A 14547-nucleotide genomic window follows, 5' to 3' on the forward strand; every position below is an offset into this window, starting at 1 on the left:
TCCGTCTCGAGAGACGATGGCGTAGCTTCTTGAGAGTCTATCTGCACCGCCGAGAATGGCTGTGCAGTCCGATTCGGGAGTGACAATCCCTGCCGCACTTGGTACAGGTGAAGGCAGATGGCTATTGTTGCTGCTGCTGACGCTGCTTCCGCCTCGATCTTTTCTGGACCGCCTCCTCGTTGCGCGCAGCCTCCGCGCATGACGTACCTTGCCTGACCGCGAGCCTCCAGGCTAGGCGGTCGTCTGCTTGAACTTCCCATGTGTTGAGATTGATGGAGCATTGTGTCATGTCCTTTTTGCAGATGTCTTTGAACCGCAGTTTTGGGCGCCCTGTCATCCTCTTGCCTTCTGCTAGCTCGCCGTAGAGGAGGTCTTTGGGGATACGGCCTGCATCCATTCTTTTGACATGGCCGAGCCACCTGAGGCGTCTCTCGCTAAGAACTGCATGCAAACTGCTCATATTGGCTCGCTTCAGCACCTCGGTGTTGGGGACCTTATCCTGCCAGGCGACATGCAGGACGCGTCGCAGGCACCTCATGTGGAAGCTGTTGAGTTTCCTTTCGTGCCTTGCGTAGGTGGTCCACGTCTCGCTGCCATAGAGGAGAGTGCTGAGTACGCAGGCTTGGTAGATGCGCAGTCTGGTTTTCTCAGTGAGGCTGGAATTGTTCCACGCTCGCCGGTTCAGTCTGGCCATAACTGTGGCTGCCCTGGCGATTCTCCGGTTGACCTCCAAGTCGACTGACAGAGAGCTCGAGATGGTGGACCCGAGGTAAGTGAAGTTGTTGACAACCTCCAGGGTGTATCCGTCGATGGTGATGCATGGGGGAGTCCTCGTGCCTTGAGCCATAACATTCGTCTTCGTCAGGCTGATGGCTAGTCCGAACTCCTTGCATGCGTGGGAAAGGCGAGTGACTAGCTGTTGGAGTCCCTCTTCGGAGTGTGATGTCAAAGCTGCGTCGTCGGCGAAGAGCATCTCACGGATGAGCACCTCTTTGACTTTGGTCTTGGCTCGTAGACGGGCCAGGTTGTAGAGCTTGCCATCGGATCTGGTGTGAATGAAGACACCCTCGCTGCAGTCCTTAAAGGCGTATTGGAGGAGCATGGAGAAGAAGATTCCGAACAGCGTAGGCGCGAGGACGCAGCCCTGCTTTACTCCGCTGCTGACTGGGAAGGCCTCAGAGGTTGCGCCGTTGTAGGACACCGTGCTGTGCATGTTGTCGTGAAAGGACATGACCACAGCAAGCAGATGTGGTGGACAGCCAATCTTCCGTAGCAAGCTGAAGAGTCCGCTTCGACTGACCAGATCAAACGCCTTCGTGAGGTCAATAAAGGCGAGGTAGAGTGGTTTATGCTGCTCGTGACACTTCTCCTGCAGCTGGCGTAGGGAGAAGATCATGTCCACTGTTGAGCGGCCAGCTCTGAAGCCACACTGGGACTCTGGGTAGACGCGGGAAGCAAGGGTCTGCAGGCGGGCAAGAGCGACCCGGGCGAATACTTTGCCGACGACGCTGAGGAGAGAGATGCCCCGGTAGTTGTTGCAGTCGCTGCGGTCTCCTTTGTTCTTGTACATGGTGATAATGTTGGCGTCTCTCATATCCTGGGGGATGTAACCCTCCTTCCAGCAGAGACAGAGTAGATGGTGGAGCGGCTGTAGCAGGACTGGTTTCCCGCTCTTTAGGATTTCTGGAGGGATTCCGTCGCTTCCTGGTGCTTTCCCGCAAGCGAGGCGGTCGATGGCTTTGCCGAGCTCTGCCGCAGTAGGTGGGGTGTCTAGCTCCTCCATGACTGGTAGGTCTGGGATGGCGTTAAGAGCAGTGTCTGTTACGGTGTTCTTCGTTGCGTACAGCTCAAGGTAGTGCTCGGTCCACCGCCGCATTTGCTGTTCCTGGTCAGTGATGACCTCACCTGTCTTGGACTTAAGGGGGGCGATCTTGGAGGGGATTGGGCCTGTTGCCTTCTTGATACCCTCATACATTCCTCGTGCGTTGCCTATATCAGCGGCTTCCTGAATGCTTCTGCACAGGTTTAGCCAATAGGTGTTGGCACAGTGGCGGGCGGTCTTCTGGACTTTGTTCCTGGCAGCCCGTAGAGCTTGAAGTGTACTGGGAGTGGGCGTGACCTTGTAAGCCAGTAGGGCCTTCCTCTTAGCCTCGATCACGGGTTCCATTTCTTCCCAGTGAGCCTCATACCAGTCAGCGTTCTTCCGCTCTTTCTTCCCGTAAGCAATAATGGCGGAGTTGTATATGGCGTCGCGGAGACGTGGCCAATTGGATTCGATAATGTCATCTGCCGCCACTCCCTCGCCGAGTGCATCTTCCATCTTGTTGATGAATTGCTGGGTCTTAACTGGGTTGCTGGCACAACTGGTGTTGATGCGTGGGCGACCCTTCATCTTGGAGTGGTGCAACCTCTTCGGCATTATGCGCACCTTGCTTACCACGAGGGCATGGTCCGTGTCGCAGTCTGCACTGTGGTAGCTGCGGGTGAGGAGGGTGCTGCCAATATCCGTTCTTCTGGTGATGACGAGGTCAAGCTGGTGCCAATGACGGGAGCGGGGGTGCCTCCATGACACCTGGTGGATCTCTTTGCACTTGAAGAATGTGTTTGTCACGCACAGGCCGTGGTGACACAAAAGCTCAAGCAGTCGCTGACCATTCTCATTGATCTTTCCTCTCCCAAAGTTTCCAAGGCAGGTGGGCCAGGCCATGTGGTCGGCTCCTACTCTTGCGTTGAAGTCTCCAAGGAGATAGAGAGCGTTACTTCTGGGAATCTTGGATAACGCTTCGTCCAGTGCATGGTAGAACTGTTCTTTCTCTTCGGTGGTGGTGCAGAGGGTTGGGGCATACGCGCTAAGAATGCTGACTGGGCCTAAATTCAAAATTACACAGCTGGTAATTGGTGATCTGTGGCCACATGGGCTACAGGTGAGTACGTCTGACACCGAAGCTCAGACTTTATGTTCACGGCCTCTCTCCACTATCAGGATGGTGATGATGGCAGTGCTCACATATTGTTTCCTATGTGCCAAGCACTGCTCTCAACAACTATCAGTATAAATAATATACATGTATATATTTATTAAAATTCAGACATAGAAATGTGCTCATACTTGCTAAATACCCTAGAGCTCCCTAATTGCTAAAAGTACTTTTTCCCAAAAAAATCAACTCATTTTATCAATATAGTAAAATAAAAGAAGATGCAATGTGGAACTGGCCACCACAGAGCCTCAAAGTGGAAATAAAGTAGTCAAGGTCAGGGAATGAAGAATCGAATTAATTAACTTCAGAAATTTTTGCCAGGCTGAGGAGCATTAGAGCATCTAGTCCACACCTCAAACTAATTAGAGGCTGGTAAGGAACTTGTGACAAACTGAAGATAAAAATCACATGATGAAGATCCAGAGACATTCAAAAGGAAAAGGAATGCCTGAAAAAGCTATTTGGTTTCATAAGTGTCCAGAGGAATACATGCAACAGTTTTTCACTACACTAAGAATAACATTAGGGAACAGCAAAGGGCAGCTGAATTTGTTTTTTTTAGCTTCCTAAAAATTTCAAAACTGTTTCTAATTCCTCAACAGGTACGGAAAAATCACCAAATAAATCACTCTTCCCACTCTTTCCTGGAAGACTTGTAAAGGAAAAAAAGAAAAGTTCTTCTCTTATTTCTTCTGACATAATCAAATGAACAGATCACAAAGGTTGACAATTTCTTTTTTTTTTTTTTTTTGGGGGGGGGGTACACACCTGTAGGGAGAGTGTAATACTGGATGTGGGGACTACCTCTGGATATGGAAGCACTTCTAGGAAGCAGAGGCCATGGCTGGATGTGGCGACTCATAGGGGCTACACCTGGGGAAGGGGCAAGAGCCGCATATAGGAGACACACCCAGGGAGGAGAGAGCCACACGTGTATGGTGGATATGCCTGGGTATGAGGAGGGACCAGTGACCGAATGTGGGAGCACATCTGGAGATGGAACATCTTTGAGAGGGCACAGCTGTACAGTCAAGTGTAGATACATGGAGGGGAGCATTCCATATGAATGGGAGCACCAGAGGTTACAGCCACGGGTAGGAGACACATCTCAAGGCGGAGGAAGTTTTAGCTGGAAGTTGGGAACACATTTGAGGAAATGTACACATTTGTACCTAGGGATCACATCTTTGGAGGAGGGTACCAGAATTAGAATTAGGGGTCGTGGGAACAGGCTCCAGCTGTCCCTGGAGTAATTCAGGAGGTGGGAGGAGCCCAAAGATGGGGACGGGGCAAGGTCCATATCTAGAAATTAATGGAAGTGCATCCTGCCCTGGGCCCCAACTGGATAGAGGCACCAGCACCAAAGAGGCAGGCTAGAAATGGAGGGCGTGGGATACCTCAGGTGGGGATGACTCTGTGGTCTTAGGCACGTGTCCTCCCCCTTTCACTCAGACGCCCCAGGATGGAGCCCCCACCTGGCATGGCGGTGGGGCAGGAGGAGCAGGAGCTGCTGGAGCGGGCCTTCTTCTCGTGGGCTGAGTTCAGCCGCTTCTTCGACGCGTGGTGCCAACAGCGGCTGGCGCTCTTCTTCGTCCAGAGCTCCATGCACCTGACACGCTGCCACTGGGCCAGATTGCCCCCCGACAATTTCTAACGTTGTAAGAGGAATACACAAAGCCAACTCATTGCCACCCATAATGGCAAAGAAAGCCAATGTGCAGAGAATATTTGCCAAGTGTCAAGACACTGGACATAAAATTATAATGACAATGACAACAGCTGACAATATCTGGAAACTTACTAGCTGCAAGGCACTGTTCTAAGGGCTTCCCATGAGCTTACTCACAACAACTCTATAAAGTGAATGTTAGTTCTACTATCCCTGTTGACAGATGAGGACATTGAGGCCCAAGAAAGTGAGAAACTTGCCCACAGTCCATACAACTCAGAACTGGCAATACCACCAAGATTCAAAGTCTGAATTCCAAATTCCATAATCATTCTGCTGCCCCACAACTTGGGTTGCTATTCATAATTCCAAAGAAAAACTTTCAGATTACGTTCTGTAGTTCCACAGGGGAAGACGTTGCTTCTGCGGAACAATAACATATCTAGTCTTTGAGAGAAGTTCCAGTGCCTGCTGAGTTCTTGGGCCATTATATAAAAAAAATATGTTACAGCCTCTCCACAGGCCAAGTCTGACGGAAGGAATGTGGAATAATTTTAATGAAGCACAAGAATGGGCCTTTGTTCTTGGGGAAGCAGAGCAGGAAACAACACCAACAGAAAAGGATGAGGAGAAGCATGCATCACAGAGCCCAGTGACTGCCACCATTTCCTTCTGAGAAGGTTCCTAAGGGCAAAATCTGATAGGAAAGAAGCAAGCCCTGCCTGCCATTTCACTGCATGGAAATGTTTTACAGTTGGCTAGAAGGCTGTTGCATCTTGCTGTGTAATCTCAAAAGATCAAAGCAATCTTTCTCCCAGTGCATGTGCACTCACACTCACTCACACTTTGCGTTCTGGCTTCAGCAGGAAATACTGTGCATTATGTAGGCCCCAAAACCAAACAGCAGCTTCAGTCCCGCCAGTACTCTCCCCAACTTCAGTCACAAAAACCTCAGCCATTTTCATCACATCTGAGATATGTACTATTAGTTACTTGTCTTGAATTTGACTCACTTTTTTCTCTTAAGCCTGTTTTAAAAAGAAAAGCTCTGTCGCTATTGCCAATGGAAATGAGCATGATGGGCTCTAAACAGAGCAGCCCTAAAAGGAAGACCAAGCCTGAAACCTGCACTGTTTAAAGAGGAGAAGGGGGCTATTAGAGAGTATTATTTTGAACTGTATGATACTCTAATTTTTGTAGGTCAAAAACAATCAAATATTGGCAATTTCACTTAATTCAACTTAATATTATTAACACCAAATCAAGCCTTTTCCCCAAAATCGGTAAGACAGAAAAAGAATGTAAAGGAAACTAACTAAGCGACTAGGCAATTGAAAGGAATTGAATGCCATGACTTTTAACACTTAAAACAATGTTAAGAACCTGCAGTGATACTAATCTCTGAATTTGTGAAACTGCTAAAAAAACAAAAGGGATGCAGTGTCAGTGAGTGAAGACCACATTGGAAATAGGAGGTCTGTGCTCCAGTACCTTTCAACTACCTTACAGCCATGCAACCCACTGTACCCCCAGCACCGACACGTAAGAGATGGTCAATAAATACTGCATATGTGACCGGCTTCCAAGCTTTTATGCCTGAGGAGGTAGAAAATGTATCCCCCTCTTGTTCCCCTGGGGTCCTTTTGAGGATCAAATGAGGCTGATGACATAGACTTCAGCATTTTCAAACCAGCCACTGCTGTCACAAAAAAGATTATCATTACAATACAGCAGCGACAGGGGACAAATGTTGGGAATTTTGGCTACCCTGTACTTATTCCACCTTCATAACAGCAGCCAGGTGTCATTTTGAAGGTTTGTTTCGTTCTCCCTGGATTTTATCTTGAGGGATGGAGAACCCAAAGAGACAGTCTTGCACTACACAAGCCCTTGGGGTCCCAGGAAACTCCTTCAGCCCAATCCTTCTGCTGGTGGCCAAGTGACCTGACACTGAGCAACAGGTGCTTCCTCCCTGGAATGTCGATCTTGAGCAGAATGAGAGAGAGTCAGAAAACAACTAGTGTTCACTCCAGCAGTGGGGCCTTAATTGGATCACTGTTCTTGATAGGAGACCATTTCTGGGCTCTTTATTTCCAGCTTAAGAGCCATCCAAAGCTGCTTGACTCCTTCCTGTTTCCAAACCTAGCCTGCCATCAATTCCATAAGATCACAATATCCTCAACTGAAATAGATTTCTGTTGCTTTTCACCAAAGATCCCTGGCAGATACACCAATGTACCATCCTTTCAAATGTTCCTACTGATGTTCATATGACCAGCTGAACTCTCTAGCTGCAATCACAAGCCAACATCTCATAGTCCTGCCTAAACTTTTCCTAAGACAGTAAATAAATGCAAAATGTATTCAAAGAGAACACTTGGCCTTTCAACAAAACTCTCTTCCAGTTATCCATTACTTCTTAGCGGACACAGGGCTTAGATTCCTGGATGAGAATGATGTGGGAAGAGTCACATACAAGAAGTTCCATTTTCCAAGTGGGACTGAGAATCACGCCCACAGTTACATGGAGAGAAATCCTCTATATTCAGTGGTTCCTCTGAGAGCATAAAAAGAACAGCAGCAAGGCTTACTCATTCACTTTTGCCCTTCCATTCTATTTGTAGTCTACTGCTTGCATGGTAGGTGTCATAAGCTGAGTAACAAGTGCCCCAGCCAGACTTCCTCCCTGAAGAGCAAGGACCTCTTTACATGGAATGAAATTAACATTCCTACATGTCTGGCATTTCTACACACAGTATGTGACTTAATCCTCATAACTGGCTTGGCAGATATCAGTGTTTGGGTTTTCCCATATCACCAAACAATCCTCCAGCACCAGCTGGGTGTCCTACAATTCAACTCAATTCTGATACTATCTACCTGGAGACAGCCTCATGTCCCATGGGTTAAGATCTCAGTTCAATAAGACTACACCAGCCCCTGACTTCAGGTGACAGCTGCAACTCCAGGTTGTCACCTGTGCTTCTGACTAACCAGCTACATATCTCAGATGTTCCATAAGCTCCTCTTTGGGTTCACTTAATTTGTTTGTCACTCAAAAAACTCAGAGAAGCATTTTACTTACTAGATTACCAGTCTACCTAAAAAGGATATAACTCAGGCCCTGGCCAGTGTGGCTCAGCTGGTTGGAGCATCGTGCCATGAACCGAAAAGTCTCGGGTTCAATCCCCAGTCAGGGCACATACCCTTGTTGCAGGTTCAATCCCCCCAGTCAGGGTGCGTACAAGAGTCAACCAATCAATGCTTCTCTCTCACATCGATGTTTCTCTCTCTCCCCCTTTCTCTCTATTAAAAGCAATGAAGAAATGTCCTTGGGTGAGGATAAAATAAAAAACTTAAAAGAAAATTTTTAAAGATATAACTCAGGAACAGCCAGAGGGAAGAAATACATTCAGCCAAGTATGTGGAAAAGGGCGTGGAGCTATCGTGTTCTCTCAGAGAGGGCCACTCTCCTGCACCTCAAGTGGTCACCAACCCAGAAGCACTCCAAACCCCGTCCTTTGGGGTTTTCGTGGAGGCTTCATGACACAAGCATAGTTGATTGAATTATTGGCCACTGGCAGCTGAACGCAATCTCCAGTCCCTCTCCCCTCCCCTAAGTGGGGGTTTCTCCTGGCAACCAGCCCCTAGCCTTTGGTAATTTCCAAAGGTCAGTATGTTAACATAACAAAAGATATCTTTATGGATATCATCACTTTGAAAATTCCAGGGGCTTCAGGAGCTCAGAGCCAGAAACAGGAATAAAGAACAAATGTATATCTTTCTTACAAATCACAGAACCGCAGTAGACCTAATTTTTGGCCTCAGAGAGGTAAAGCAAGTGACACAGCTGAAAAAAGGAAGAGCCAGGATTCAAAGCCAGGCCTTGAGAGCCCACGAAATCTCATGTCAGTCCACCCAGGGCATATCAACGGCCCCCAGAAAGAACGGAAGCAATAAATCAGGCTAATGATCTAATGCCACAAACATATTCTGAGAACCTAATGTGTGACAAGCACAAAATGTTTGTGCAAAACGCTGAGAAGTGAAAAAATGAAGAAGCTGCCCTCTGCCCTCAAAGCTTACAAGCCTCGTGATTGCACAGTTATTTAAACACTTGACTATGGTATACAATGCAATGCACACACTGAACCAGACCATGAATCTTTACTAAGCACCTCTAGATGCTTCTAGGGACTGGGTATACATCAGTGAACAAGACAGCATAATATCGCTACTCACACAGCTAGTAGCATGGGAGGCAGAAATAAATAAAACAGAAAAGCATAACGTACAGAGTGTTAGCTGGTGATAAGTGTTATGGAGAAAAACAAAGCAAAGAGGGACAGAAGTGTGAGGGAGGGGGTACCATTTTAAATCTGTACCAATTTCAGAGTCCCCATGGCTCTATTAGGATGTAGTGCTCCATGCTGTGCTCATGGCTGGCGAAGTGTCACAGAAGAACAAGGGTGTGAAAGGACAGAAAAGAAAACTGACTCTGCTTGGTGGGTAAGGGTAAGAGGGTGTGGGCTGTGGAAAGTCTCCAGAACGAGATGAGTATTGAGCAAATGGGTGCCCTTTCCTTCCCTGCCTTTGCAGGAAGGTGCCTCCTGGCTCTCCACCACTGCCGGGCATGAATCAGCTCTGAGTGCCTTCACGCAGCATTTCCAGCAAATGTCTGTGGGTCTCTCATCTTTGCCAAAAGCTTTGTGTCACCTCCCGGTCAATGTTATAAGTTTATGCAATTATGTCAGCCTTTTGGGTCATGAAGGCCAATGGCAATTTTTAAGACTTTTTTAAATTATAAAAGAAACACACAATCACAGTGTAACAGGGGGTATCTGGTCAGATCACTGGGGGATGGGGAGAAACCCCAGCATGAGAGGCTGCACCCACCTCCAAGAAGGGAGGAGCAGGAGGAAACTCCAAGGCAGAGAACTGAAGCAACAGCCTGCCCTGCTCTGAAGAAGCAAGGGACTCCTCAGAGGGGCTGGAAATGGCCAAAGGCAGCCCGGGAGCTAGACCGTGATTCCATTACCCCCGAGGCAACGGTATACAACTAATGCTAGTGACAACACTTGCGCAGAGCCTACAAGGGCTGTGAGAGCTGAAAGGTCACACACACATGTGTAAAACCCTCCTACCCCATTCCAAATCATGGCAGCCAGAGAGGCAGGAACACTGGGCAGCTGATACACATGCTGAAGGTTGGTCCGAACTAGCTAACAAATGGGACCCTCACACAGCATGTAGGATTTTGGGGAATAGATTTAACCAGTGGGTGCGCAGAAGCTCCCTCTCTCTTCTTCGCTCTTGCCCCCAGTCAGGGTGCAGCACAGAGCATTCACAAGAGCTGGTGGATGCCGGGCCCTGCTCAGGCGCCCATTTTGCATTCTCCTCACTTGCATGGTTGGGAGCCAGCCCGAGGGCGCTTAGTCCACGCGCAGGACACATGCCCCACCAGCAGCGGGCCCATGGGACACCAGGCCCCACTAGCGGCTTTGCCTTGCCCTGCTCGCACAGTCTGGAACAGGCTCGTGCAGGACACACACCTGGCCAGCGGCAGGCTCAGACGGGACGCTGGGGCCCTGCGCCACATGGCATGGGTCCTGGACTGCTCCCATTCTCTTGCACTGAGAGCGGTGCACAGACATGCAGGCTGGGAAAGTTCATCAGCCCCAAGTTCAGCAGCTCTGGACACCAGGCGCCCAGCAGACTGGGCCCCTCACACGACTGGCTGCAGTGGTTTGACAGTGCACCCCGGCCCTGGCCCCAGGAGACGGAGGAAGCTGCAGCGAGGCAATGGAGACTCTGGCCTCACAAGTGTGTGCTCCAGAGAGAGAGCCTGGAGCTAGAGCGGTGGAGACACATCCATGTAGTAGCCCTGGACTTCAAAAGGGCAGATAAGAGTGGAGAGGGATCTCTGGGCGTGGATTTGGATTTCAGTGTTTTGGGGAACAAGGGGATTTCTGTATTTTATACAAGAGACTCACTTGGAGCAGGGGAGCTCCCAACTTCCCCAAATTGTGCACCATGTTAATAAAAACCTTTTTCCTTCCCCACCAACCTCTGCTTTATGGTTGTGTATGGCAGCAAGCAGCCAAATCCCATTTAGCCCTGTAACAACATTATAAAATATGAAAAATATCTGGAAATATAAAGTTTCCAATATTCTTAAAATTCAACATTACCCCTGTTCATATTTTGGTATATTTTTTGCCAGTTGTTTAACCCTGCGGAGGTTGTGATCAAAAAAATTACAGCATAGGTCGTATCACACACCCTTACAAAATATGTGTCATAACCAAATTGAACTGCTTAAACATTATGGCTTGACATTAGTCACATACAAACGGGCGGCAAGTCATGACCTTGAACCTATGCACCCGATATATGTAACAATATTTAAGAAAAGAGTTTGTATCTCTCAGATCAGCCACAACCTCCTCAGGGTTGACACAACTAGGATCACTCTGCAGCCATAAAATTTTATACCCTGCTCTTGTTATTTTTACTATATGTAACTTTTAATTCTACGTGTCCATTTTCTGCTTTAAAAAATTCTACACAGACATCAATTTAATAGCTATATAACATTCCACTCTACTGATGCACCATACTTTATTCATCATTTCCCAACTGTCAAGCATTTAGATTGCCATCATTATAAATTTTCCCTGAAAATAATTTTATGCAGAAGGTATTTCTTTTTTTTATTGATTTTTAGAGAAAGAAAAGGAGAGGAACATCAATTTGTCATCCTGCTTATTTATGCATTTGTTGATTGATTTTTGTATGTGCCCTAACTAAGGATCGAACCTGCAACCTTGGCGTATCACAATAATGCTCCTACCAACTGAGCTATCCAGCCAGGGCCTGCAGGAGGTATTTCAAATACTAATTCCCTTGTAATAGATTCAAAGGAGAATTATGGGGAGCTGGAAATACTTTAGAGCAGTCACTACATAGATGATCTACAGATCACCCAAATTTAATCACTGGACCACGTGGCTGCGAAGGCAGAGCATAAAAGCTGGTCACCTCTAGCCACCTTTTTGCTCTTGACAGTAAATGGTTTTAGAAGCGACATATTTACCTGCTGTCAGAATCCGAGGCAATTTCCTTTCTTCCTCCAAAGCGGATCTGGCACTGCACGGAAAAAGAAACCACTGAGGTCAGCTATTGGGATGGGACACTCAAATGTCACAAAGCAGCCACACAGGCCTCAGGGTCACTGGGGACACAGGGCCAGAAACTATCGGTGCTGAGTCAGATGTCCCCTGCCCTGGGTGTCAGCCCAAGACCTAAGATGGTGGACATCCCAGCCTTCCAGCTGCCACTTAAAGGAAGTCCTTATCTCCCACTTGTACAGAAGTGAGCCTTGTGGGAAAACAATGCTAAGAGGAAAACAGAAGCACACAGCTTCTGCACATTATCTAGGATACTTCTATGTGTTCGCAGCTGGCAATGTATAACACGAGCTCTTAATAGGCAATAATTAAATTTCCACAAATCTGCAATGATGGGTCCCTTCTGACAGGGCCCAAAGTTGTTATGACTGGCTAGAAAATTATGACAGCACAAATCATACCTCAGAGAAGTCACCTGGTTGTGCTGAGTAACAATTTACCCAGGTGGGTGCAAACAAAAGCAAACTATTCTCCTTTTTATAAAAATTATGATAAAATATAGAGAACATAAAATTACCAGTTTAACCATTTCTAGTTATACAATTCAATTCACAATATTGTGTGACCATCACCACTATCCACTATTCTCTTTTAAAGATGTAGAATGTCCAATGTGGGTAGCAGGCTTACAAGATTTCTGAACTTATTATCCAAAAGACTATATATATAATATGCATATATATATAATATATATATAATTTTAAGTGATATATCTGTCAAAACTTATAAAACTGCACATTCAGAATTGGTGTATTTATTGCATGCAAACTATACCTCAAAAGGGTTGATTTTTAAAAGGCATATATATACACTTTGTCTCCCAAAATACTAACAATAGCAATAATGGCAGATCTGGGCATAAGCTCCAGTGTATTTCTATTTAACTGCTACACTTAAAGTAGTTCCATTGCCCGCTAATATTCTTGTCATATTTTCCATTTCTGGAGCAAAGAAAGAAGAAACGAATAATGTGGGCTCCTAATTTACAGTGGACCAGGAGCCAGCAGGGCCTTTACCTACTGTAACAAATGCAATTCTCTCCATATCACTGTGAAGTTCAGTGACCAGGTTCCAGAGAAGAATGCCCAGAGAGGCACACACAGCTGGGAAGAAATAAAACTGGCCTTTGACCCCAGCTACACCTGAGCCTGTGTTGTTTCCACCATATCAGGATACCTTGAGGCTTGGGCAGATGCTAAAGTCTCTGAGCTCACCTAACACCTAACACAGTCAACACCTAATACACACCTTTATTAAAGTATTTATCTCCTGTCTCCCTATATACATGCATATAATTGTCATTCACCCCTTCTGAAATCTGAGCTACCTTGAATTCCCAGGGCTGGATCCTAGCTCTGCTACTTATTAACTATGACATGTGAGGAAAGTTATTGGACCTTTCTGAGTTTCAGTTTCTTTAGCAGTAAAATAGAAATAACTGTAGGAATTACCTCACAGGGTCGTTGAAAGGATTAAATGTAAAGCATTTGGATATAAAGCGGAGAGCCCAGCACATGATGAATGTGCAATAGATGTTGCATGCCTGGTACACGCAGGCAAGCAAACTTATGCCAGCTCATGTCAAAGCTCACCTCCCACTCAGCCAAAAGCCAGGCATCAGAACAGCATCAACCAATCAGATCAGAGCCCACCTGGAGGATCGATACCATCAATCCCGGGCAAGGCTCATTCCTCCTCATCTCTGTTCCTACGCTCACAGGGTCCTAACCCTAACTTCCACCTTAGCACCCATAAGAGTTGCCCTAAAATACAATTGCTTGGAAATAAGACTTCAAAACCCTCATCAAGGCCCTTCTCAAAGGGACATCACTGAAAGATGGGGTCCTCCAGAGGGCTTTAAAAAGTCAGGACACAGGAACACCTCTGTGCCTACGTCTGATAACCTTCCTTGCTCTATCATTTCTGGGGGAAACTATTAGCCTCACTGCTCCCAGACACAAAGTGGGAGTAAGTCTGTCTAGATATAAAGACAGAAATGATTTCTACATCAATATCTGACACTATTACTTGATCTCAAGGTCAAACATGAGTGTTCCTCTTACCTGTTTCACTGCATCCAGCAGTCGCTCCAGCAGAAATTGTCTTTTCATGTCATTGTTCTGTGATCCTAAAATGCAATAAGGCTTAATTAGTTCTGTTTGACATTAGCCTTCTAGTAAGATTTTCTGATATATAGTATATGACCGTCCCCAGCTAGTATCAGCCTTCTCTTTAACAAAATCAATAACAAGACCAGGCACCAATAATCTACATCATTACAATGAAGTTTGACCATTTCCCTGTTACTGCAACGTGGAACTATCTAATACAGGGTTTCTCAACCTAGGCGCTACCCCATGAATGTAGGATATCCAGCAGTATCCCTGGCCTCTACCCACTAGATACCATTAGCACACATCCATGTGCACACACACACACTAGTTGTAGCAACAAAAATATCTCAAGATGTCCTCTGGGGAACTGCCCCCAGATGAGAACCAGTGGTCTAACTTAAAATAAATGAGAGTAAGCTTCCTCGTGCACAGGTCGGTTGACCTCACCATCTTCTCCATCATCCCTTTCCCATTCACTGCAATACAAGCTGAAAATCTAATTCCTCCTTTCCTAAACTTCTCTTTTAAGGCTGACTATAAGAAGTTCTAGTAATGAGATGTAAGCACAAGCGCACTGGGAGGGTCCTGGGAAA

The 14547-nt window shown here is 46.6% G+C and overlaps 1 protein-coding gene across 2 annotated transcripts in view; it reads right to left on the bottom strand.

The window, feature by feature from the left end:
- SNX29 (sorting nexin 29) overlaps nucleotides 1–14547 on the bottom strand; it is a 581450-nt gene that overhangs the window by 548348 nt on the left and 18555 nt on the right. For both annotated transcript variants that reach the window (XM_090279147.1, XM_090279146.1), the window contains 2 exons: nucleotides 13904–13968; nucleotides 11747–11799 (listed from right to left, as the gene is read on the bottom strand). In XM_090279147.1, coding sequence (XP_090135273.1) covers nucleotides 11747–11799; nucleotides 13904–13968 — 118 coding nt within the window. The remainder of the gene's footprint in view (nucleotides 1–11746; nucleotides 11800–13903; nucleotides 13969–14547) is intronic.

This window comes from Furipterus horrens, unplaced genomic scaffold, assembly GCF_987537825.1.
Source record: "Furipterus horrens unplaced genomic scaffold, mFurHor1.1.pri manual_scaffold_5, whole genome shotgun sequence".
NCBI classification, from domain to species: Eukaryota; Metazoa; Chordata; class Mammalia; order Chiroptera; family Furipteridae; genus Furipterus; species Furipterus horrens.